The 26,226-nt window shown below is 40.8% G+C and overlaps 1 protein-coding gene across 1 annotated transcript in view; it reads left to right on the forward strand.

The window, feature by feature from the left end:
* Window positions 1–26,226, forward strand: part of PLCB1 (phospholipase C beta 1) — a 587,785-nt gene that overhangs the window by 468,573 nt on the left and 92,986 nt on the right. Inside the window, exons 17-24 of the mRNA XM_020809018.3 lie at window positions 6,523–6,607; window positions 7,902–8,026; window positions 9,897–10,051; window positions 13,419–13,583; window positions 15,108–15,207; window positions 18,524–18,628; window positions 19,901–20,010; window positions 24,266–24,398. Of these exons, the coding sequence (XP_020664677.3) occupies window positions 6,523–6,607; window positions 7,902–8,026; window positions 9,897–10,051; window positions 13,419–13,583; window positions 15,108–15,207; window positions 18,524–18,628; window positions 19,901–20,010; window positions 24,266–24,398 (978 nt within the window). The remainder of the gene's footprint in view (window positions 1–6,522; window positions 6,608–7,901; window positions 8,027–9,896; window positions 10,052–13,418; window positions 13,584–15,107; window positions 15,208–18,523; window positions 18,629–19,900; window positions 20,011–24,265; window positions 24,399–26,226) is intronic.

Below are 26,226 nucleotides of genomic sequence, written 5' to 3' on the forward strand. Positions count from 1 at the left end.
GGATTTAGCAAATATTCTTTGTACTCTGATTTTTAGAGGAGTATCGTGCTTTCAAGAGGTAGCAAGACACACACTTTTCCTTCTTTTTAATTAAAGGTATTGAGGGCACTGTGGACTAAACCTCAGAAGCCTGTGCTGCAGGGTCAGAAGGCCGGCAGTCGTAAGATAGAATCCACTCGACGGAGTGAGCTCCTGTTGCTTTGTCCCAGCTCCTCGCCAACCTAGCAGTTCGAAAGCATGCAAATGAGAGTAGATAAATAGGTACCACCTCGGTGAGAAGGTAAAATGGTGTTCCCTAGTCATGCTGGCCACGTGACAGCGGAAACTGTCTTCGGACAAGTGCTGGCTCTACGGCTTGAAAAACGGGATGAGCAGCGCCCCCTAGAGTCGGACATGACTGGACTAAAAATGTCAAGGGGAACCTTTACCTTTTTTATTGAGGGTTGGAGTTGTGAGAGTCTAGGACTACACTAAGAAGCAAGGTCTGTAGGAAGCTGGCAGACTACATGCTGTCCACCTATATGTAAGTGCCTGCAGAAGACATCCATCCCTAGGCCTCTGTAGGGACTGGCAGGATAGTTTTATTGACCCTGTCCTTCACTTCAGCAGCCATTTCTTTCTAGCTTATAGAAGTGTTGCAAGGCAGGGCAGTTGGATCACAGTGCGAATTCTGAGCCAGGTCATCCACAGAACTGTCCAGGTTATTGCAGCACCCAAGAAAGGAAGCGGATCTGTTCAGGAAAGGCAACTTTTGATTTTGGAAATTATGTGAACTTTGATTGTGAAGAGACTATGATGTGATTATCACACCTCTAAGCAAATATTATAGGAGCTTTGTTAGGAGAGAGAGATTTCTGTTTGATTAGGGAGAGGGCCAGTCCAGCTAGCCATAGCCCTCACATTGTTCACATGTCAAGTATTTACCTTACATAAGAATACAGCGGTGCCTGTTGGGTACTAGGCCAACATTAAAATTCATGTCAATGATATTCAGCAGCAGCCATTTGAGTAGAAATCGTCTTGTGCCAATTTGTCCTTAAGTTGAAAGCGAGAGGAAGGGAAAAGGTTAATGGCTCAATCAGCCAAAGTCAAGTCCTTTCAAGTCCCACTGAATTTGGCAGGAAAGTCTTTTCTCATACCAATCAGGAACAAAGTGGTGAAATGTACCAGCTTTCCTCTTCATGCTTTTAAATGCCATATTGTGCTAGAAATGGGGTTTTGCGTTGTTGTTTTTGCCTCTTCAGCAAAATGCTTTTATCTACAAGCATAACATTGAATAGGAATTCAAAATCCATCTCTCTGTGTGCATTTTCATTTGTTTTCCGTCTGTCATAAACGGGTTTATTAGAAACTAATGGTCCATAATCATGACTGCCTGCTGTTTTTCTGCAGGAGACGTCTTGCTGGTAATGCACTTTGCAACGTCTTAGGCAAACAAATAGACTTCTTTTTCCTTACTTAGAGCAGAACCCCCTTAAAGAAAGCCTGTCCTATTTCATTTGGGCTTGACAGGGTGGACAGCTGTGTGCTCTCCTGCTGCCTTTTAAAGGGAGGTCGACACCATTTGAATTAATCATGCTGAATCCAAAATAAGTTTCATAGAAACTGCCAACCCAGGGGTTATGAGTTCTGAATGCAAGGAATGGACATTCCAAGCTTATGTTCCGCTTTTTCTGTTTAAGGGTTGTGCACTTTGATGTTTCTGCTTGCCCTGTCCTTTGCTTTGCATTTCCGAAATGCAGTGGTGGATAGAAGAGAATAATTACTAGCTGTAGGTAGAAGTTGTTAAAGAAGCTGTTCATATGCTAGGTCTTTGTTTATGTAGATGATGAAGTATAAGTATACATTTGCAGGGGTTTTGTTTGAGGATCATATGAATTAATTTTGGAAGCTTACAACAGACTTATTGTTAGCTACTTACACAATGATAATTATAGAACTTATACAAAGATTACCTCTTTGTGCAGGCTAGAAAACACTCTACCATCTCCAACTGCACCACAGAAGATGGGTGACAGTCAGAAGGTGTCCCTGCTACCGGTGGCGCATTATGCTCTGATGATGTTAAACAGGATTCTGACAGTGTTTTCTGAGATTTTCTTACTATGAATTGCAACACACAGTTCTGCCATTTAGCTGGAGAATAAGTGCCCATACTGGTAGCCTTCTCCATATTATGACCATGACCTTTATTTCAAGCTGAAAATGAAACTGTCCCTTTCTGCTGATGGCATGGAACCCGTCTGGCATGGAACCCATCTTTAAGTACCATTGGAAGTTGGTTGCAGATTATAGGAGGGGCACCTCCCTCCAAATTGCAGCAGGCATGTCTCTTTATCTGGTTGGGAGCTCCCTGAACATTGAACTCCAGAGGTTTACCAGTAATGAATGGATGGATGATTACAGCTTGAAGCTTGGCAAACACAGAAGTAGATTCCTTTGTGGCATGTTTCTAAGCTAAAAGTCTTTCAGATCAGGAGATGACTCTTTTATGCCAATGACTGCACGGTGACTTACACCAGTAAAACTCAAGATTGTCCAGTGCTGCTTTTATGAAAATTTAAAGGTAATGGGCAACAGGAGACAAGAGAAGGGAGCAGGCCTTGCCAGGGAGCAGGGCAGGGCAAACTACTTCAGGAAGCACCATGAGTGCGAGTAGGTGTAGGAGTCAGCATCTGAATGGGCAACATGACTTTTTTTTTGATGTTTTGGACCTAACATGATCATGGTAGACATTTAGCACTCCTCTTCAAGCATCAGGCTGTCATGATAGGAAGAAACCTGTAAGCCTATTTAAAAAGAGTGTTCCATAGGTTCTGCTCATTTCAAAATGCCCTATGCTTTTAAAAGTCTCTCTCTCTCTCTCTCTCTCTCTCTCTCTCTCTCTCTCTCTCTCTCTCTCTCTCTCACACACACACACACACACACACACACACACACAGAGAGAGAGTTTTTTTCCATTTTTGCACTGCGTATTGAAACCCTCAGATTTGTTCCACCTCCACAGTCATGCAAACTGGAGACTTCTGGGAGGTGTATTCCAAAAATGTAACTTCTGTAGTTGTATCTGATGCTTTGACCTGTTGTGCATTGTGCTTTGGAGAAGCAACTGTAATATGATAGCCTCATTGCCTCTTATTTCTCAGTATATCTGCCTTTGTAACCAGATGTCCCACAGGCTGGTAAAGTAAAAACTAGCTATACTTAGAATGGCAATGTTAGAACGGACTGAAAAATCTAATAATTTGCCCTTAACAAAACAAAACAGAACAAAACAAAAAAGACTGGAAAAACCTCCAAATAACAGTCCTTTTCTTGTCTTCAAAAAACATAAAATGTCAGTTAAAATTCATCTTTAGATTTACTACTACAGTACGCCATATTTTTTTGTAATTTTGCACTCTGGCTCACGAGACCTTTGTGTCCTGCTTCCTGCTAGAGACAGCTCAAGGTATCTGCTGGCATTGGTATGTTTCTCTGTCTGTGTAGCCACTAGTGCTGTCTGCTACCTATTTGCATAGCCAGGGTCATAAACTAGCCCAAATCATGAAAAAGTTACTGTTCAGTCTACAAATTCCAGAATCCACAAACAGGCATGGGCAATGGTCATGCTGGCTGGGGGATTCTGGGAGTTGTAATCCAAAAAGTAATTTTCCCAACTGTTGTTAGATATGTGTGATATCTTCCTCACCCTGTATGGAATTTAAATTTGCTTTTTCCTATCTCTCCCAACATCTGTCTCCGTCCCCCTCATCCTAATATTTTTAACGAACTTTGAAACTGGTCCACTTCTTTCACCTGTTTGCCCTTTATTATTCAGCCCTGATAAAGGTGCTTTCATTTAGTTACCAATGGTCACCTTGCAAAATGAGTGAGTGAGTGAGTGAGTGAGTGAGTGAGTGAGTGAGTGAGTGAGTGAGTGAGTGAGTGAGTGAGTGAGTGAGTGAGTGAGTGAGTGAGTGACTACAACAAAGTTGCAAGATTAGCAAGTTTTATTTGAAATAAGCTCTTATGGTCTGCCTCCCACTTCCTCAGATGTGAGTGGGCTGCAGTTGACAGAAGCATATGTTAAATAAAACTTGTTAGTTTTTAAGGTGCTGTAAGTTTATTTGTTGTTCTGACTCCCAACAGCATTGTACAGTTTCCATGGGCTATAACCTAATTTCCTCAGTCTTGGAACTATTCCACCTACCGTGTTGAACTTATACATCAATGCTGCTTATTCCACTGAATGGCTAGTGCCGACAGGGCTGTCATGGCATCATCCAACACCTGGTGGAACAGACTGCCAACCCCCAGAGTATTGTGACTTGCTGCTTCTCGTCTGTTTGCCTCTCCCTTTCTCTGAGCAAGAAAGTAGCTACTGGAGGAAGAAGAAGGAGCAGTACACTCTGCTCCCTTTGCCTCCCTCTTCTTTGGCCATGATGTGCATTTGGCTGAGAGGCCAAAGGGAAGTGAAGGGGCATCAGTGATAGCAGAAAGGAGGTGTGCTTACTCAGGGTGAAAAAAGCACACTGAGAAGCATCTCCAAAATTTAGAGCAGCCACTGCATGCCCTGAAGGAAAGCCTTCGAACCAAGAGGAATAGTTTGGTGATGACCAGCGCTGTGCTCTGATAATGTACTACCTGCTGTAGTGACGGTGAAAGATAACGATTAGGTTTCTAGTAACCTATGTAAGATAAAAGAAGTTGCTCAGCATAAATGGGAAGCGGGGGCAGGATCCCTTTTCTATAGTCTTCCTCAGACTGGGTAACAATTAAAGATATGTAACCACATCCCTGACATCACTAGGTGCCAAGTGGAGATTTTCCTCCTGGTACTTTAGAACCATGCCATTCCTCTTTCCTTCCACTTTCCTTCCAAATTTTTGCTAAGAGAAACTGGTGCCATCTCCCCTTTCTTAAATGGCAGCATTCTAGAGCAACACACAGGCACTGTCTTTTGTCTGGGGGAAAAAAACCCCAACACACTCAACTGCCACTCATATGCAGCCAAATCTCATCAAGAGCTCCAAATTAGCTGTTAACGACAGTCAGCAAAGCCAGCAATCTGTGAAATTGTCTGCGTTGGAAGATCCTGCCATCTTCTGGCAAAACCTTGGTTGTTCTACAAACAAGGTTATTGTTTTTAATGATATGTTTCTGATGAATGACCAACTGATACTATGCTATTTCGTTTATTATTTTACATTTTTATAACTAAATAAGTTAAGACTTTATGAGTAATTTGGAAAAAGCAATGTTGCAGCGATGAGTTAGTTAGAGAAAGAACATTTTGAGCTGTTCCTTGACATGGATGTGTTCTGTTTGATATTCCTTTTATTTTGCAATTACTGGGAAACATAAGAAAATAGCCATCAAGATCTCTGCTTGAGGCCTAGAACTGTGAATTCAATGCTGCTCCATAGGTGACAATGCAAAATGCTCATTTGCGATCAGAACAATTTCCATGCCTCCATCCTTATTTTTATGAATATAGAAAATTAAGGGTGGAACAGTGTCTGTGATACTAAAATAGACTTCGTGGCTGAAATCCTGTTGTACAACTTGCATTGTGCACTTGGATGATGTAATTAGCCACAGTGGTTTGGGGGCACTTAAAAACTTCCCAGCCCTCCCCAGGTTCCAGTGATCTCTAGGGATCCCTTTCATCCCAGGGAACCCTTTAGGAGCTGCAGAGTCAGGTAAAGAACCATTTAAAGCCTATGGTCACTGGTCCCAATCCTGCCACTGGGACTGGTAGCAGTAATTTTCAGCTTTAAATCATTTCCTTTCTCTGCCCCCCTCCAATGCTTCCCTGGAAATACATGGATCTCTAGGGATCCTTGGAACTGGTGTTGGGGGGGGGGGTAGGGACTAGGAAGTCTTAAATTGCCCTGAAACAGCCATATTATAGCCCCAGCTGATACAGTGGGCCCTCGACTTACAGAATTAATCCATTTTGGAACGGTGGCTACAGGTCGAAAAGTCTGTAGGTCGAGGCTCCATTGACCTACAATGCATTGAAAACCGATTAATCTGTAACCAGCCATTTTTGTTCCATTCTGGGTTTTTTCCCGGTCTGTAGGTCGATTCTCCGGCTGCAAGTCGAACCTAAATTTTGCGGCCAGAGAAGTCTGTAACTCAAAAAGTCTGTAAGTGGAACAGTCTGTAAATGGAGGGTCCACTGTAATATCACCCAAGTTGCATGGCATAGGTCTGCTAACAGGATTTTAGCCAATGCAAGATTAGTTTTGGAAGTATATCGTTTTGGAATAACATAACATGTAAAGCAATGATTTTTTACTTAAAGTCCTTCTTTTTTGTGAATTAATATTTAGAGTTCTCAAAGTAGAAAAAAAAGGTAGAATGTGGGGTAGAGTGAATCTCTTGATTAGAATGTAGTGCTTGTCCATACACTGGGTATATAAATCCGTGTGTACTCAGCAGCCCAATATGTAATCCTCTGTAAACAAATATTACTGTGATGAGTGCAGATCTATTTACTTTGTGGTCTTTATTTTCTCTGTGTTTAAATTGCAGAACGGAACAAGAGTTTTGAAATGTCTTCCTTTGTGGAAACCAAAGCACTCGAGCAGCTCACAAAATCTCCTGTTGAGTTTGTGGAGTATCTTTGAAATTGAAATAGATATATATGTGTATATATATTGTATAAGAACTTGGCCACAACTGAGAAAGATAAGTTCCTGGTTTATGTCCAGAATAGGTTGTCCCCTGTAGGGAGAAAGAATAAAAACACATGTTTTGACGCCTCTTTCTTCCTTTCTAGTTTCATTATCCAGAGTTGTCTTATTGGCAGCCTATCCCATGAACTTTAATCCATTTCTTCTAATCACACTGAACTGCCACTAAGAAACTATCAAATCAAGTATGAGCCTATCAGTCTTGACGTGTCAGGAAAGGCACCAATATATCCTGATTCCTCCCATTGCTTTTGCCCTTGTTTTTACAGATTTATAAATTTCTATAAAGTCCATTTTGTACAGATCCCATTGCAACACTATATGTTCTAAAGTTTCCACGGCTGGTTGTCTATACTTACATCAGAATTCTCCTCCGGACTGACCCCTTCCAGTCATTCATGTCAAGGCAATTGTTCTGTGATACTTTGGATACATGAATTTTGTTATATAAGATGGAAGAGAATGCCAGCCCATCAGCCTTGAATTTAAAGGGAGTGACAAATTGCAGCAGATAAGTATTCACTACTTCTTTTCAGAAGCCATTGTGTACAGACTTGGTCCCTCTGAGTGATTTTCATTAGGTTTTGAGTCTGCTGGTGGTTGTGTGGAGACCTGTTGCTCATCTCAGTCCAGTGTTGTCCACTGCTGTTTGAGCAGAATCTTAGCCATCAGATAAGTCCTTTCCTTCCTGCCTGCCCACACTCTCCCAGTATTTCTGCTGCACACAGCCCCCAGGGCCTGTTCTAGAAGTCAGCAGAGTTACATCAGGGAGTACTGAACAGTTGTAGATTTGCTACCTCCAAGGACCATTGCTGGGAGGCAATAGCAAGGCATGGAAGGAGGCCACCCAGGCAGCACCACACTCCATGGCCAGCTAACCTCTTGCCTTAGTTGAGTTGGAGGATGTGATCTCAACATAAAGGTGATGAAAGATCCAACTACCCGTCCAGCTGGTGCCTTCACACAGAATGGGATGGGAGTGCCATCTTTTTCTTTGCCTCAAGGAACAAAATATCATTATGTAGCCCTGTGAGCGCTGCATGATCGGGAGCATCCACAGCCTTGCTGCCCAACAAGTGACCATAAAATATGTGGCGAAGGGATCATTTACCAAATGAGTCACATCATTAGTTATGTGTACAAATAAATGTTTTCATTTAAAGTTTCAAGCCAGGTCACATTTCCAGTTGTATTTTGTCTTAACCATTCGCCGTTCAGGTATAATAAAATGCAGCTGAGCCGAATTTATCCCAAAGGGACACGTGTTGATTCCTCCAACTACATGCCTCAGCTCTTCTGGAACGCAGGCTGTCAGATGGTAGCTCTGAACTTCCAAACTGTAGGTAAGCATCCACTCTGCCGCTTGCTTTGGTTTTTGTATATCTTTTTCTGGATTTGTTTGGCCATAACCAAACTGAGATTGTGAACTGAACTGAACCGAAGTAAAGAGTCACAAGCACACATCTGCCATAGCAGCCTCTTAAAGAAGCTACACAAGTACCGTCCAAAGTGCATTGTTTCTCAACAGAACTTTCACTGTTATTTATTTCAATTGTGTGCAGAACACATAGCCCTTTTGCTTCAGTAATTCTCCTCTAGTGGTCCCCCCAGATGTTATTGGACTTCAGTTCCAGTCATTCCTCGCCATTGGTGATGCTGGCTCAAGTTGATAGAAGCTGCATTTAGAGGTCCATACAGTTCCCACCTCTTCATTTGATTCTGTTTCCTTAAATTATGTTTATGCTAAATTTCTGTCATTAAGCAATACGTTCAAAGTCTTTGTCCAGATTTTGTTACATTCAGTACCAGCCGTGGTTGCAAACCCCACCCCCCCAGATAAGTCTGCAGTGTGTGATGTCCAAGCTCAGCCATTAAATTGAAAGCATTTAGTACACTGTAAAAATAGCAGTGGATCTTGATCGCCTTTTGCAGCATGGTATGCGCTCAAAATTACCTGTTCTGCTGCATGAAAAAATTGCTCAACACTACAGCTAATCACATAACGTTAGATTAACTGTGACATGAAACCATAAAGTGGGGCAGACATTACTGTGTCGCCATGGCCTTTCCTGAGGTAGTGCCCCAAGCTTGGGACCTGACTTGAGACTGCTGTGAGGATTACTGAGTGTAGGAAAAGTGATTTGTATATTCAGGATAAGTAGTGCAAGAAGACCCAATGTCCCTCTGCTGTGGTAAAACCAGAGCTTGGGAGGATTATGTACTACAACCGAACTCTGAGTAAAACAGCATCCCCACAGCAAACAGTACCATCATACCACCTGAACATACCCAGTGTCACCTGTTTTCAAAGCAAAGGAGGATGAGGCCTCAGTTGTATGTGGATGGGAGATGACCGTGAAGTATCCAGGATCACTGGGTGTGGTTAAGGCAAAATCCTGCTTGAATCCTGGAGAGCTGCTGCCACTCACAATACTGGACTAGTGAGACAAAAATATGAGGCAGTGTCCTTTGTTTCACCCCTCCCCTTCAAATGGACAAAATGCTGGTCGCTTAAATAGAAACAACTGCAGTTTAGGAAGTGTCTAGGGATTCTGTTTGCATAACAAGAAAGACCACTTTGATTTTAGAGCAACTTTGAGATAATCCTTTTTCAAACAAAACCACACAGATAAAGCACTTCTCTTTTTTTTTAACTGGGTTTCCCACCCACCCCCAGCTTTTAGTACCAAATGTTGACAGCTAGTGGGCAAAAAGTGAAGGTCCATTTTTGTCTACCCTAGCAGTTTGGGTATCATTTGCACACACACACACACTCAAGGGATATAATGGGTGAACAGGGATATTCATGATGTAGCCACAGTAGTTCCTGCAATGCCAAAAGCAGCTCAGATGTTGCTATTCTTAAAACTGCTGCTGGCTATATCCAGGAGTACCCAGTGTACATGTCATACTTCTATCTGGACAGACAGAAATGTATATGTAGGAATGCAGAGACAAATGAGCAGATACTTCTTTATAGGAAGACAAAAGTATTGTATGAGCAAGCCTTTACTCATAATGGTGTATGTGGAGGGTGTAATGTGCCTTTATTTTTTGTAGAGAAATTTTGACATGAGAACCATGAACTTATAAAGAGGACAGAAAACTTCCCCTGGTATTGCAGGAGCCTTCTTTTGTTTTGTATCGTAGAAAACACCTGTGCTATCTCAGAAAAAAAAAATAACAGTGAAATGTTTTGTTTTTGTCACTTAGATTTGTCTATGCAAATAAATATGGGGATGTATGAATATAATGGCAAATCTGGGTACAGGCTAAAGCCAGAATTCATGAGAAGGCCAGACAAGCACTTTGATCCATTTGCTGAAAGCATTGTAGATGGAATAGTAGCAAACACTTTGTCTGTGAAGGTGAGTATGAAATAGCTGATGTCATCATTTTTTTTTTCATGTAAGCACCCTAAACCTTAAAACATCAGGATGGCTTCTTGTGCTGAATGTTCTACTCGGATGCCATTTTCTGGATTAAAAATGCACGCGGGGCATCCGTTGTGAAAACCAAGTGTTCATTCTTTCCCCCTTTAAAATGTATGTGGAACCAGTTACTGGGCATCAACTTCCATGTGCATTAAGCAGAGGAGCAACAGTTAGGTCGACAGCTGGAAGGTTAGAATAGAAAGCAAGATACTACTAGATGACTTTATCCAAATGGTATATGATAAATGAGGTTAACAGCATTAACTTATATGACATCTATTAAGGGAGCACAGGAAAAAGAATGGAGCATGGAGCATCTTTTCACAAAGAGGTCTTGCTACTGTTAGCTATGGCCTTTGGTATGCACAATACAGTAATCCTATTTCATCTACTGGTCTGAAAAAGAATGACAAAACTCTGGGATTTCCAAAGGATATTATTGTGAGGTCCCCAGATGCCGTTGAAAACTCAATCTACCAGGTCTATCTAGCATAGTGAATAGCACCTCAATCAAAACTGTTCTGGATCCATTAAGGTTACAGCTAACCACTTAAAACATATTTGGAAATTAACAAACAGCAGTAATGAAATATTTTAGCAGAACATTTTGGGTTTCACATTCCTCAGTTGCTCTGGTAAAAGTATGCTTGTTTGCCAGATGGCAGTTGTAGAACCTAAAGGACAGGATATTCCATGGCAGATGAATGTCAACTCATTCCTTGTCAGACCAGCAGAGGAAATAGGGTTCTCCTGCATAGGTTCTGTCTGGCCATGAGACATTATGTTGCCACTCTAAATGCAGACATTTTCCTTCTTTTCTAGTATGTTTGAATTTGATGGTGTTTCTATTCCAACCAAAGACAAGTCGGATAGGCCAGGGTGTATGACTCAGAGTTCCCCTGGGAAACACATTCCAGGATCAAATATGTTCCACCCAAAGCTAGTCCTTCCTAAAGAAAGGAAAGTAGAAAACGACAAGAATGGTGACAAAATTGAGAGGAAGAGACTGCAGTGTTAGTGAATAATGGCCATAATAAAAAGACTGCTGAAACAAACAAACAAAAAAAGGGCCCCCTGTGGAAAGGTCATCATTCTTGGTTTCATTGAATGAAATAACTTGGCAATTTCTCTTTAATTGCATCTTCACAATGGTTAGTAATGAAACTACTTCAATCGAACAAATCTTTGTAGTTGAAAGTGTCATTGTTCCCATGCCAGCAGTCATGGTTTTACTTCCGTCAAAACACCTGAAGCCCTCACTAATATATGATGTCTTATTATATCTCTGTCATCGGTTGTTGTTGTTTAGTCGTTAAGTTGTGTCCAACTCTTCGTGACCCCATGGACCAGAGCACGCCAGGCCCTCCTGTGTTCCACTGCCTCCCGGAGTTTGGTCAAATTCATGTTGGGAGCTTCAATGACACTATCCAAACGTCCTCTGTCGTCCCCTTCTCCTCTTGCCTTCACTCTTTCCCAACATCAGGGGCTTTTCCAGGGAGTCTCCTCTTCTCATGAGATGGCCAAAGTACTGTATTGAAGCCTCAACTTCAGGATCTGTCCTTCCAGGGAGCATGCAGGGTTAATTTCCTTCAGAATGGATAGGTTTGTTCTCCTTGCAGTCCAGGGGACTCTCAAGAATCTCCTCCAGCACCACAATTCAAAAGCATCAATTCTGCGGCGGTCAGCCTTCTTTATGGTCCAGCTCTCACTTCCATACATCACTACTGGAAAAACCATAGCTTTGACTATGCAGACCTTTGTCAGCAAGGTGATGTCTCTGCTTTTTAAGATGCTGTCTAGGTTTGTCATCGCTTTCCTCCCAAGAAGCAGGCATCTTTTAATTTCGGGGCTACTGTCACCATCTGCAGTGATCATGGAACCCAAGAAAATAAAATCTGTCACTGCCTCCATATCTTCCCCTTCTATTTGCCAGTAGATGATGGGACTGTTGGCTATGAGCTTAGTTCTTTAATTCCTCCTCACTTTCTGCCATCAGAGTGGAATCATCTGCATATCTGAGGTAGTTGACATTTCTTCTGGAAATCTTAATTCCATTTTGGGATTCCTCCAGTCTGGCTGTTCGCATGATGTATTCTGCATATAAATTAAATAAGCAGGGAGACAATGCACAGCCTTGTCGTACTCCTTTCCCAATTTTGCATGCTACTTATCATTAGCATGGAAAAAACAAAACAAAACTAGAAACCCGTAGAATCTATAGCCTAGTAAACATGCTTATTTTGTTTCTTCAGCACAAATTCAATCCTTTTGGGGAAGTCACCAGGTGTGAATTATAAAGAATCCGTAATCCCACAACTCTTCCATTCGATTCAATACCCTCTGCAATGGGAGGGATGCTGCTATACTCATGTTCTGTATGTGGGCTTCCCAAAGGTATCCAATTGACCTTTGTAGAAATAAAAAAGCTAGAGGAGCTAGAACTATGATGTGATTCATCAAGACTCTTCTATCCCTCCCCTCTCCCATTTCCAAGGCTGCCTAGGAATCCTTTTCAACCTGGAAAATGGGCTGAAGGGAAGTCTTTAATATCTGAAAATCACCACCAGCAGGATCAGGACCACTGGCAGTGGCTTTTGGATATCAACAGCTCCCTCAGGTCAGAAAAGATTCCTAAGGAACCTGTCGAGAGTGGGTCGGTGGGAATAGGAAAGTTCAAATTAAAGATTAACAACCATAACTTATGACAGTGTCACCATTTATTACCATGTAGCTCCACCAAGATGATTTCAGCTATTGTATATTACTTAAGTAGAATTGACCATGTAGTATTTTGAGTTTGATTTTCCATTATCTGTGATTCTTGCACGCTAAGGAAGAAGTGAGTTTATTAATTGTCAGTGTCTACTATTATGCTGCAGGAGAAGTAAGTTTGTTTTTGTGTTGCAGAGACAAGGCTGGTAAGGTAGTATATTTGTTGCCTTGCTACAGCTTCAAGAGATTTGTGTAGATGTAATACTGCATTCATGGTTATCTTCAGAAGTACATGAACCCCAAAGCATGCTCATACTGAGCAGAGATTCCATGAAAACATCTGTTCTGTGTACCAGCATCCCCATATTGTTATTATTGCAGAGACTTGTGTCATGGCAGCAGCACACACGTCCCACTGGTCATGTGTTAGCTTGAACATGGAGATACCACTTCATAGAGATTCTAAGCACGGCAAAGTGTGGGCACCAGGTTTTTGATAACCCTGCACTGAAGCTCCAGTTTTCCATTAAACCTTAGTCTAGTGCTCCATCTGCTGTTCATTCTGAATTTCATCATCTTGTGTTTCTAGATTATTTCTGGACAATTGCTTTCTGACAAAAAAGTTGGGACTTATGTAGAAGTGGATATGTTTGGTCTGCCAGTGGACACAAGACGGAAAGCTCTCAAGACCAAAACCTCTCAAGGCAATGCTGTGAATCCTGTGTGGGAAGATGAGGTCATAGTATTTAAGAAGGTGGGTTTCTGTTTGAGTTAGATCATTCACCAAGGAGAGAGGGTACCCTACCCCCAAATTTGGGGAGGAGGCACACTCCTACTGAGACCATAGACTACCTAGGATTTTTGTTTTTGCTCTCATGTTTCCCAAATAAAAAACTGTTTTAAAATGGTACTTGTTATTATGCTTACAGGAATCAAAAGACTGGATTAATTTCAGTCAGTATAATGATGATTATTAATTGTAGTCATTGTCAGTGGATGCTCTGCTTGTTAATTTAGATTTTTTAAAAACTTATTTCTGTTACTAATTTCCCCGAGGAAATTGGTGTTGCAAAACAAGACTTGTTATGTTGGGGTTTTCTAATTACAGTGATGCCCCGCTTGACGACGATAATCCATTCCAGGAAAATCGCTGTTAAGCGAAATTGTTGTCAAGCAAAAAAAAGACCCATTGGAATGTATTGAAAACTGGTTAATGCGTTCCAATGGGGAAAATACCTCATCGTCCAGCGAAGATCCTCCATAGGGGAAGCCATTTTCGATCACCATCTTGTGAAAATAGGTCCAGAAAACAACGTGGAGCCATTTTGCAAACCGCCGATCTGCTGTTTTTATTCGTCATCTTGCGAACAATTGGTTCGTGAAACAGGGACCTAATCATCGTAAAGTGAAAAAACCCCATAGGAACCATCATTTTGCGATCACTATAGTGATCACAAAAACTTGTTGTCAAGCGGGGTCATTGTCAAGCGGGGCACCACTGTAGTTATTTCCTTATAGTAATCCTAAATTTTGAAATAATGGTTGGGCTGGCTGAATGATATGGATTTTGTTTCTTGTAGTTTCACTGCAATATGGGCCAAGTCCTCTACCTCATTTAGTAGACACATATACGAATGCACTGTTTAATATGTGTTTATTTCATATCCATGCATATAGATGCATATAGATTGTTAGGAACTAATACCAATAATGCACTTCTCAGCTGGTTGTACCAATTCTTCATTGTGGTCTCTGTGAATCACACATAAAGGTTCTGTGTCTGAGCAAAAAATAGCCTCAGAACTTTCTACAGCCTAAGGAGAAGCATTTTTCCCTCTGTCCACTAAAACAGAGGCTGAAAGAACCATGTGTAAGCATATGTGTGGTATCTGAGTGTGCCTATGTTCTTTTCATTATGTTACTTTGCATTAAGTAGTGCCCACAGGTTTTGAACTGGGAAGTGCAAATAGATTATGGCCAAAAGAATTGTTGTTTGGTGAAGGATGTTTTCATGTGGCAAATGAAATCAAAAACTCAGAAGGCAACTCCTCTTATTATGTTCTATGCAGTTAATCAAATTAGCCTAGCAGTGCATATTCACACACACACAAAAACAGCTATCGGAGCACTGGGTGTGACTTATAGGATTATACATAGTGGCTTATTGAACAGCGTTTCTCATTTTCCCTACTTTGTACATAGAATATGTCAAGAAACCATATCTATCTGTCTGCCTGTTTATCATATTTATTTCTTTATTTTTAAATTATTTCTTTAGGTTGTTCTTCCTTCTCTGGCATGCCTGAGAATAGCAGTCTATGAAGAAGGAGGAAAGTTCATTGGTCATCGGATATTGCCTGTGTCAGCCATTCGACCAGGTAATCTGTGCTTCCTTTTAGGGAATGGCATTAAAAACCTTTAAATTAAGGAGTGAGGCAGCTGAGCTAAGGCAGCCAGTTCTCTGCATGCCTTGAATGCCACCCTGCGAAAACATTGGGGAATGCAGCAAGCCAATAGTTACCATACAATTACACCCAAAGAACTATTCCCCAGTTCTCATCTGTCTCAGTTATTGTGACATGGACGCCTGTTATTATGTCTTCATGTGGATGCCATTCTTATTAGAGATGCCAGCCGATTTACCGGACTTAGCCCTAGAAAATGTACTAAGCAGCTTGCTAAAGTCCATCTCTAAGGAAGGTGGTCTTAGCAAGCCCATGCACTCATGGCAACCTGGTATAATATGCACTGGAAAGAGTTCCTGTCTCTGCTGAACCTGGGGCCTTAAGTGCATAGGAGTGAGCAATATTAAATTAATTCTACCTATATTTCTCCCCGCTTTTGCTCTATATCATTGTCAAGGATACCTGAGTTCAGGGAGGCCCACACTAACCACTCAGCCACCCTACTCTGTCCTGGTTTGGGTGAAACCAGTGGGTCAAATATGTGGAATTTTCCTGCCTGGCACCCTCCCAATACCTTAGACCTGATTAATCAATGCTTCCAGGCAGTTCCCAAAAATCCACAAAGTTAAGCACTTTGACTTAATACCACCACACCTACAAAATACAGGCTTTGGTAGATGTTCAAGGTAGGATCTGTTTTTAATTACCACCAATACTCTCAACCCAAAAGAATCAAATGGCTATGAAAAATGTTATATTTTATTAAAGGTGGTGAGATAGTCAAAAGAGAACAGAAAAACTCCAGAAATGGTTCCAAAAGTTACAGAAATGGTAAAAAAAGACTTTGGAGTACATAATCAGTCAAAAGTTTGAGGCAGGCGTAATTACAGAACAGAACCACAAGAAAATATGAAAACTAGCTAATCTATTCTAATACATCCTAGAATAACTTCAGCATAGCCTCAAAATGTATGCAAAGTGTGTTCCTTGCAGCAGGGTAGCAAATGAGCATAGCAGTCTCCTAAAATGTAACTAAGCCAAGTAAAGTAACTTCTGAACTTATTTTATACTCACAGTTTTAGCTTTGAGACTCCTCCAGAAGATGTGCCGATCAGGCACTGAGTTTCCCTGAACCTTCATGAAGAAGAGGGTAGCTTTCCCCTCCCCTCCTCACGCAGCTGAAACAATTTTCCCAATTAGCTCAGTACCAAGGAATGGTCCTAGCTTGGCCTTGAAGCTCTCTTTCTCACAGCAACATGTGTTACTGCTTTCCAGTTTCTTGTGGGCATCTCCTCCTTCCCTCAGCCAGCTGATCTCAGGCAGCAGATACAAAGCCTGAATTGTTCCAGAAGAGCAACAGAATCAATGACCCCTCACTTTCCCAATCTCTTCACAATTGCATTACAAGATTTTGTTTGGGCCCACATGCAGTTCAACTACATTTTGGAACACATTTCTCTGGATGAATTCAGTAATTTATGTATTTTATGTAACATATGCATTTTTGGCAAAGGCCATTTATTTGAACTTATTTTTTCACTTACATACCTTTGCAGCTATTTACACTTAAAAAGGTGTGTATTGTTTTGTGATTCCCTTATTTATCTGGAATCTCCCATGAGGCTCACAAATGCACAGATTTCTTGAGATGAGGTGTTTTTTTTCTTGTAACAAACCTCAAGAGATGCAAAAACATTCCTTACACTGAAGCTGTCAAAGCGAAGAAATTATTTTTCATATCCGCCCACAGTCTCACATGACATGCCCTTCCTCCCTTCACTTGCTTTCTACAAATTGTGACAAATAAACCAGGGGTGGATAACAAGCAGTTCATGAGTCACATGCAGCCTCTAGGGCCATTTTTGTGCTGCTGTACAAGCCAGTATCTCCCATTCCCCCATTTTAAAAGAATTAAAAGCATTAGAGCCCACGACACCATAAGATTTTTTTAAAAATGGCCACTAGAGGAGACAAGGAACATTTTTCCATTAACCAAAAAACACACCTTTTTGTCTGTGCTAAACCCATTCTTCAGTTAATAAAACTTTTTTTAGCTATCTTTAGAAAATATACAATAATAAAAATGAAAATTAGCCTCTTTGTCCAGCATTTTCCCCTTTATTGCTTCCCACTTAAGAGTACAACTCTTGGGTTTCCAGAAAATCTGAAAAAATGTGCTCTGCTATGCAGGAGTTGCCCTCTCTTATTTATAAAGGAGAAACTTTGCCCGTTCTCTGGCCTTCTTTCTTGCTGATGTAACGGTAGAGACTAAGGAAATGTAATCACATATGTGGCTTCCAAGCCCTGCTACTGCTGGCAGATAAATCTGTGTTTGGGGGACAGAGTAAGTGGAGTGGATGAAAAACAAGCCTATAGAAAAGCAGGTCCAAAAATGTGAAAAAAGGATACTCCCAGAATTCTACTGCCAGTTTAGAAAGGGTGATGGTGGAAGCCTTTGATAGTAAAAATTACCTGGTATCAAGTCAATTCCAACTTATGGCAACCATTTCCAGAGTTCTTAAAAGCGGTTTGCCGTTCACTTCTTCTGGAAGGCAGGCACCCTAGAACTTTGCAACTTGTCCAAGGCCACACAGGTTGGCTCTTCTCCCAGGAGGCACAGAGGGGAATCAAACTCCCAACCCCTTGTTCCACAGCCAGATACTTAACTCACGGAGATATTCAGCCAGTTACCAGTTTATATCCTCTGTATAGGAAAATATAGTTGTTAGAGGCTTTCTGGAATAGGAAATGGCCTTTGTGCACCCTTGTTTATCAACTGGTGAGGTGGGAGGCCAGAAAACTTTTTTTAAAAAAACACCTCCTTAAGGGCTGTGTATGGCCCATACGCCAGATTTTGCTAGCTTCTGATCTTTAAAAAAAGTGATGGTGCATTAGCTTTCCTCCCCATAATCAAGGAAGTTATTTGATTGTGCTTTTGTTAGTTATGAGCTGTCCAGTCAGGACTGAATTATACCAACCCTAATGGGGCTTTCAATGTAAATGAGATATTTGAGGAGTGGCTTTAACTGTTCCCCAGTGCGTTTCCATGGTTGAGTGGGGATTTGAACCCTGGTCTCCAGATTCCTACTCTGTCATTTTATCCACTACACCATACCGGGTATCCTATTGGTTCTTTATAGGGAGTTAGATTTCCATGGAATGGGTTTCACCTTCTCTGCACATACAAGCCAGTTATCAGTATTTTCTGATCAATGCCTTTACCTATTCCACTGGACATGTCAGCCGAAAAAAAATTAATGTAGATGCTATCTTTTGTTTTCTTTCACAGGCTATCACTATATTTGCCTACGGAATGAAAGGAACCAGCCCTTGACACTGCCAGCCTTATTTGTATACATAGAAGTTAAAGACTATGTACCCGATACTTATGCAGGTAACAGTAACATCTGTGAGTTGAACCTCTGAAGCATTTTGTACAGCAGTGTGTGCTCGGGAACTGTACAGTCCCATGTTTCTCTTAAAACAAGACAGGGTCTTACTGTATATTAATTGTTGCTCCAAAAACACATTAGGGCTTATTTTCAGGGCATTTTTTCTTTTTCTCATATACAACAGTCTACATGTATTCAAATACAGTCATGCCATCTTCTGGTTGCTGCAAAATGCTGCACAATGGTGGAGGTCCGGGTTTCACTGAACTGGGGCTTATTTTGGGGGTAGGGCTTATATTACGAGCATCCTGAAAAATCATACTAGGGCTTAGTTTCACGTTAGGTCTTATTTTCAGGGAAACAGGGTATTTACACAGTTGGCAGTAGTAAGAAACAACATTAACCTCCAACTGCCATGACAAAGCTATGGCAGTAAGAAATGTTGTAAGCCACTTGTTGTCCATTCATCAGTGTAATGTGCAGTCACTCCTGCGATTGTCATGGATTCTCCACTGTGCTCCTTTATTTATTAATGCTGGTATAGCTCTGTCACCCCCTTTTAGATGATGGCCATATTAGTTAATTTGATAACAATACTCAAGATAGTTGGAAACATCTCCAGAACGGGAAAGCACATTGTGCAGGAGTGGGCAACTTTGGCAGATCCCAGGGTCAAATAGTGCTGCTGAGTTTAGGGAACAAAACTCCTGAAGTCCTCCAGATAAATAGGAAATGCTTAATTTATAGGGTCCTCTCCCCATTTTGTTGATGACTTTGCAGCAAGACCTGAAAGCTATTTAAAACACATGTTTTCTGTGATTTGGAATTCTAGCAGTTCGCTGCTAGGATGCAACTGCATGATTTGGACTTAATTTTCTGGCAGAGAGTTTGGGAGAGGTGGCCCCATAATAGCGGCCTTAGAGGGTTCCTCATGACCCACATGTGTCCATCCTTACCTTGACAATAATAGGTTGGCATGGGGCTGGACAGACAGATCTTGGTCTAAATCTTGATCTTGTGAATTCAGACTTCATACCACAGACCCCAGAGGAGGAGGTCTCACTGAAATAAGTGATATCTTAAGTAAACCTGAATATCAGTCAATATGGGTGATCAAATGGAAGCTTGGCAATTCTAACCAGCATAGGGTTCCTATTAGTGATAATGACCAAGGAAATTCAGAAACGGCCTTAGTTCAATATTTGTAAAACAAAAAGAGTAGAAACTTAGAAAACAAATCAAAGTTTGGTCTTGAATTCCTGTCTCGTTTCCAGATGTCATTGAAGCGTTATCCAACCCAATCAGATATGTGAACTTGATGGAGCAAAGAGCAAAACAGCTGGCAGCACTGACTCTGGAGGACGAAGAAGAAGTAAAGAAAGAGGTGAGAGTCTGCACTTGATGAAATTTAGTGCAATAACAAGGGGACGCATTTGATGTCATTCCAAACAGCACAAGCCCTTCAAGGAATGGAGAAGAAAGCTGGCTGAAGATAATGATGTAACAAATACAGTAGTATCAAATTTTCTAATTCTCCCGTAAAGACATCCCATCAATTACTACAAGACTACCTTCTGGAAGACTCATTGCTCCTGCATGAGAGCAAAAAGACAACCACTTCTTTCCTCGGCAGTAGCATCAGTACAGAATTGTGGGTTTGTTTCACTTTGCACAGGTAAAATGTTACACTTTTTTTTGGTATGAAAAAGTTGTATTTTGAACCAACCAACCCCCCTAGAATGAGTTTTGTGCAAAATGCAAGGTTGTCAACATAAAATGCAGATATATTATACAAAGAAAAAGTTCACATTACATATCAAAATGATATCCATGAGCATGCAGGAAGTTGTCAGCTTCGGAGAAAAATGGCTAGCTTCATGGGCAAGAAACATACCCCACACATTCACCAAAGCATTGTAAATTAAAACACCGTTCGAATGTTCTGAGAAGCATCTTTCCCAATAGTCTTAATTTAGTTTCGTTAATTTCCTCCAAAAAGTTTCAGGTTCCCATCCAGTAACTGTCTCCTTCTTAATAGAGGTAATCTGTACTACACACTTAGAACATTTTGATAGCACTTTTACTTCCATGGTTCCATCTTAAGAATCCTAGGATTTTTAGTTTGGTGAGGTACTTGGGATCCTCTGCTATAACTCAGGGGAGTATACAATACGTACAAGAGGTAACTAACAGAGAATTCTGAATTAGGGATCTGCCTTCCTGCCTCGAGACTGCAGTACCCAGAATTCTCCTAGACTGTTGTTGCGGTCCAAACAACAGTCACTGTAACAGCTAAGCTGATAACAAATGGTCATCAATTGTGCAGTGTGTATATTTTTTCTGTAATCAACTTAGCAACTTTGATATTTGATAGTAACTTCCAAGATTTTCAGGGCCTTTCAGCCAGGATGATTAAAGCAACTTGGTCAGACTGAAGGCAAGAGAAATTTTAAACATGAAATATAGTTTACATATATGACAATGTAACATAAATGCAGGGCCACCTGCATCGTTTTTCCAATCTGCTTAGATAATATTACATTACTCATAAATGAAACAACGTAATGTCATTTAAAAAAATCTCCAATTGCTGGAGAAAGAGTGTTTTTCCTTGGCCAGGATTGCAGAGGTTTTCTGACTAGTTTGTGTCGTTATGCATCTGTCTTTGCAAGTGTTACAGCTGCCAAAACAAACAAGCATTCCTACATGAATATACAACAGACCCAACACTGGAATGGAGAGCAATGACCCATCAGATTGCAGAGTGTTTTATTTGGCATCCTCACTTTAAAAAAAGGCTCAAAGAAGTTTTAGTTGTGGTGATACACTGGGAGTTAAACAATCCGAAAGCCGGGCCTACACTCAGGTTTTGCATCCCAGACCAATGTCCCTCCAGATTTTATGCATGCTGTTGTCTCCTAGAAGCCATGATGAATTTGCCACAAGATTCCAGATGCAGTTGTCTTTCAGTGCCAGGTGAGGGATCCCTCGACAAACAATTGGCTCCAGCTCTGAAGCAGCTGCACCTCCGCATGAGGGGAGGAATGCATCTGTAAGCATCTTCTCTCCCCCCCCCCCACTTGAGGAAACTGCATTTCACTTCCAGGCAAAATGGCTTCTGTGCTTAATTAGCCCTCAACGTGATTACATTTCACCACCAGCTACGTGATAATACCCTAAAGAGGGGTAGCAGCATTTATTTATTTTATTCCTCTTCCACCTTTCTATTCAATAAATTATCCCAGGTGGCTTCCTTAAAATAATAAAACAGATACATGCTACCTATTGTCACCAGTGGATCCGTCTCCTGCCCCTTCCACTAATCCTAGTCAGAGGACCATTCAATGTTATGTCTGTTGCATAGCATTTCTTTGGAAAGAAAATAAGGAAGTGGAAAATTTGGCTGGAGAAAATGCAGAAGGACATTCATAGAACTTTTTTTTTTTTTGCCTGCTGTGGGCTTGCGCAGTTGGGTGCATATCAAGTCATGTGCCCAGTTTTGCAACCATGGTGAGCTAGGGCATGTGAGAAGAGTCTACCTGATGGACGGAGCTGTTATCACCTTTACATTACCACACTAGTAGATAAGCTGTTACCTCAGCAATACAAACCTTATTATGTACTGTGTGATCAACAGAGAGTAGCCATACCACAGCATGATAAGAAATCTGATTACAGGGGTGTTTGCACCTCACAAATGAGACCCAGTACAGAAAGACAGATTGATGGATGGTTTTTGATCTGTTAGATGTCACATTTAAATCTTCTAGATTGAAAACAGGTTGTCTAGTGAGCAAAGAAGCAAGTGATCACCTTCTTTTGACTTGGTACATATGGGAAACAAAAAAGTTACAGTGTCCAGAACCTGTGACTTTTGAAGCGTTGAACTGATGCATCGAGAATCCTTTCGCAAAGGGAGTGTTCAGCATAATTTCTTCAAGCCTTATCTTTTATGTCCTCCATCCTCAGTTCCTGTAGCTATAAACTCTTGTGAAAAAGTGAAGTGTTTAGAGAGCTGCCTCCCCTCCACTGCCATCAGTTTATTACAAATGAAGAATGAAAATGAACACAGCCTGGGAGACTAATCCAGCAAGGTACCATGGCAACAGGTTCTTCTAATATAAATGTTCATGTCTCAAGGAGACAAAGTGCCTCACAATGCTGAAAGACTGAATGCCTTCCTCCTCATTCCATTAGTGTAGCAGAAATCTTCAATGTACTCAGACAAATGTGACCACTAATAATACAATTTAAGATGATTAGTATGTAGTAAAAAACAACAACAACAAAAAAGGAGCCTGAGTTCTAAACATGGGCATTGGCAGCTGACAAGGAAGGAAATGTTGTAGGGAATGCTTAAACAGGTTGAGCGTTACAGACACGTTCACCAAGCATGCGGCAAGGATGGAGGTACTGTTTGCGTAAGCTTATCTGTTGAATATAATTATGGGTGAGTTGTCCTGGGAGTGTTTCCTGTGCCTTGGGGGTGAATGAGTAATTAGACTGCTGGGACATTAACCTGAAAAGAAAGAAAAAACAGACAAAGAAAACAGTAATTCTATAGCATGTTCTTTTTCTTTGGTGACTGGTGTATTCTGCTGTTATGTTTGGATCTGCATTGTTACTGTGTTCTAATTCAGTAGTGCATTGATATCCCAAAGTCATATTGCTTGTTCTTGTTTGATGGCATAAACTTTGTCCTCTGCTGAAGGATATAGACCAGGACCATGAAGAAGGTAAAGAATGGTCTAGAAACAAAAGACCCATCTAATGCTTTATTGTAGCAGCCCACCAACTATAGGATTGTGGACAGACAAAACCAGATTTTATGTTATTTACAAACATAATTTATACACACTTTTTGAAATGTGTTTATGCAGGTGCATGTATCTCTATGGGAGACTAGACAGTCTCTTTTTAAACACTGAAAAAAGAATGCTGTATTACCTTTCTTATTAATCCTACTTTTTTGTTTTTGTGTGACTGGATGTTCCCCACCCCCTGTAAACTATTATTATTATTATTATTATTATTATTATTATTATTATTATTATTATTATTATTATTATTATTATTATTATTATTATTATTATTATTATTATTATTGCTGATGATGATGATTGATGATTGATGATGATGATGATGATGATGATGATGATGATGATAATAATAATAATAATAATAATAATAATAATAATAATAATAATAATAATAATAATAATAATAATAATAATAATAATAATAATAATAATAATAATAATAATGGGGATTAGGGATATTTTGTTTTGAAGGTGCTTTCTGAAGCTGAAATTGGGCTTATTTTCTGCCAGATACTATATGAATATAATATGTTTTGACAAACTTAAAATGTGAATATATTATTGTATTCAACCTATTGGGATTGAAGAGCTGTTATATAGACAGCAACTGAACCCATGTATAAGTGCTTCATTTGATGCCCTAATCACAGAGTTGGGCAAACCAGCAGAAAAGAGAATAGCTTTCTTAACTGTTAGTGAATTCAGGAACTACTCACTAACCATTACCAGTTAATTCTTTTCTATCCATTTCCCCATCTCTGCCTAATCATGGACAGCAATTTTTTTTCATATTTATGGGAAGTGTTTTTGTGTTGTTAGGCAGAGCAGGGAGATGTACCTTCAGAAGCTCACAATGAACCTAAGCCTGCACCAGCTGAAAATGGAGTAAACCACACTACTTCCCTTACCCCAAAGCCATCTGCTCAGGTTGCTCCCAGCCAACCAACGCCGGGTAAGAACTGGATTGTATAATGTCATTGTATTGCATGGATGGGTGAGGTGCAACTGAATAAACTTCTCTCTACCAAAATCCTATTATGTAGTTATGCCTGCAGAAGACAAATGGTATAACATGCAAGGGCTTCTCACCGCTAGTGGATGAATCACTGCTTGGATTTTCTGGTCAATACCAAACTGGTGGGTTAGTTTATGACTGAAAATCCAAGCATGGACTCATATATTGCTAATGGGAAGCTGCTGTAGGTTATGCTGTTTGCCTTCCTCATGACTAATTATGCAATAGGATTTTTGCCTATATTATTTTCCCAGATTATAAGGTCAAATAGAAGTTACAGTGGTTGTCTTGTCTATGGTGTACAAATCACTTGGATACACAGTGATGCCTCAACTTACAAACATTCCAACTTATGACCATTTTGAGTTGCGACCAGCTCCAGACGCAAGTTTTTGCTTCGACTTGCGGTCGGAGCTTCGAGTTGTGACAGAAAAAGGCAAGGAAAAAAGGCAGGGAATTCAAATTTGCTAACTGTTGGTTGGTGAAGAGGCTGCTTCTTGTAGTTCTTTCGCCCCAACGGTTATAGTGAGTGCAATCGGAGGAGGCTTCTGACTGCTTGGCGCTGCTTTCTGTTCCGGAGTAAGTAAATGTACTTTGTTTTGCAGGGTGGGTTTGGTATGGGGGGGTTATGTTTCTATGCTGTGATGTTTTTTGTGTTTTGGTGTGATTTTCCCCCAGCCCCATTGCATTCGGGCTGGCTGTGGGGAGGCAGGTTGTGTTTCCCCCCCCCCAGCCCCATGGCATTCCACTGGGGCTGGCTGTGATTTTTTGTTTGTTTATTTGTTTGTTTGGTTTTGGTGTGTTTGTTTTTCAGCCCCAGCTTGCAGTGTTTTATTTTTATATTTTTTTTTCCAGCCTGCACGGATTAATGGGGTTTCAATGCATTCCTATGGGAAATGGTGCTTTGACTTACGACTGTTTTGAGTTATGACCATCTTCTGGAATGGATTACAGTCACAAGTCGAGGCACCACTGTATCTGCATTAGGATCTCTATTACAGTTGTTGTTTTTAAGTTCTCTCGTCTAGCAGAGCTGTTGCAAATGGTGTATGGCCTGGTGAATCCTTACTACCTGTGCCAGTTGAAGACTGCAGTTTGTTGACTATTACTAACTGGGTTGCAAGCAGTGGCAGCTAATGTGCTTTGGAGTGCGGCTGAAAGGCAAAGCAGAAGTAGGGCAAAAGTGGGTATTCATGCAGACACATTCACACAGGCAGGCAGGCAAGCATTTAAGCATTCACAGAAACTTACAGAGGCAGACAGGCATTCACTGAAACATTGCCTCACCCTACTTCATTTACTCTCTGACAACTCAGCAGAGAAGCAGGAAAATACACCTTGTTCCACTTTAGAAGATCCTATTCTTAACAGCCCTTCTCAGGCAAATTGAAGGCCTTGGTCTTCCACTTTTCCCAACATTATTTTCTGTTCCACTGAGTCTTGTTTTCACATAATATGTCCAAAGAATAATAGCCACAACTTAGCCATTGTAGCATCTAGTTAGAGTTCATGCTTGATTTGATTCTAGACCCTACTTCTTCTGGTCATCTGTGATGTCGGTAAAGCTCTTCTCCAGTACTAAACTATAAATGACCCCCCCCCAGTCAGCTTTCTGCATTGTCCAACTTTCAAATCTGTACTTAGCAATCAAGAACACACAAGTGTAAATAATATTGGCTTTGGTCTCCAGCAACATGTCCGTATGCTTAAGGATCTTTTCTAGTTCCTACACAGTTGCCTTTCCAGATTTTATTCATCTGATTTC

This window comes from Pogona vitticeps, chromosome 1, assembly GCF_051106095.1.
Source record: "Pogona vitticeps strain Pit_001003342236 chromosome 1, PviZW2.1, whole genome shotgun sequence".
Lineage (NCBI taxonomy): Eukaryota > Metazoa > Chordata > Lepidosauria > Squamata > Agamidae > Pogona > Pogona vitticeps.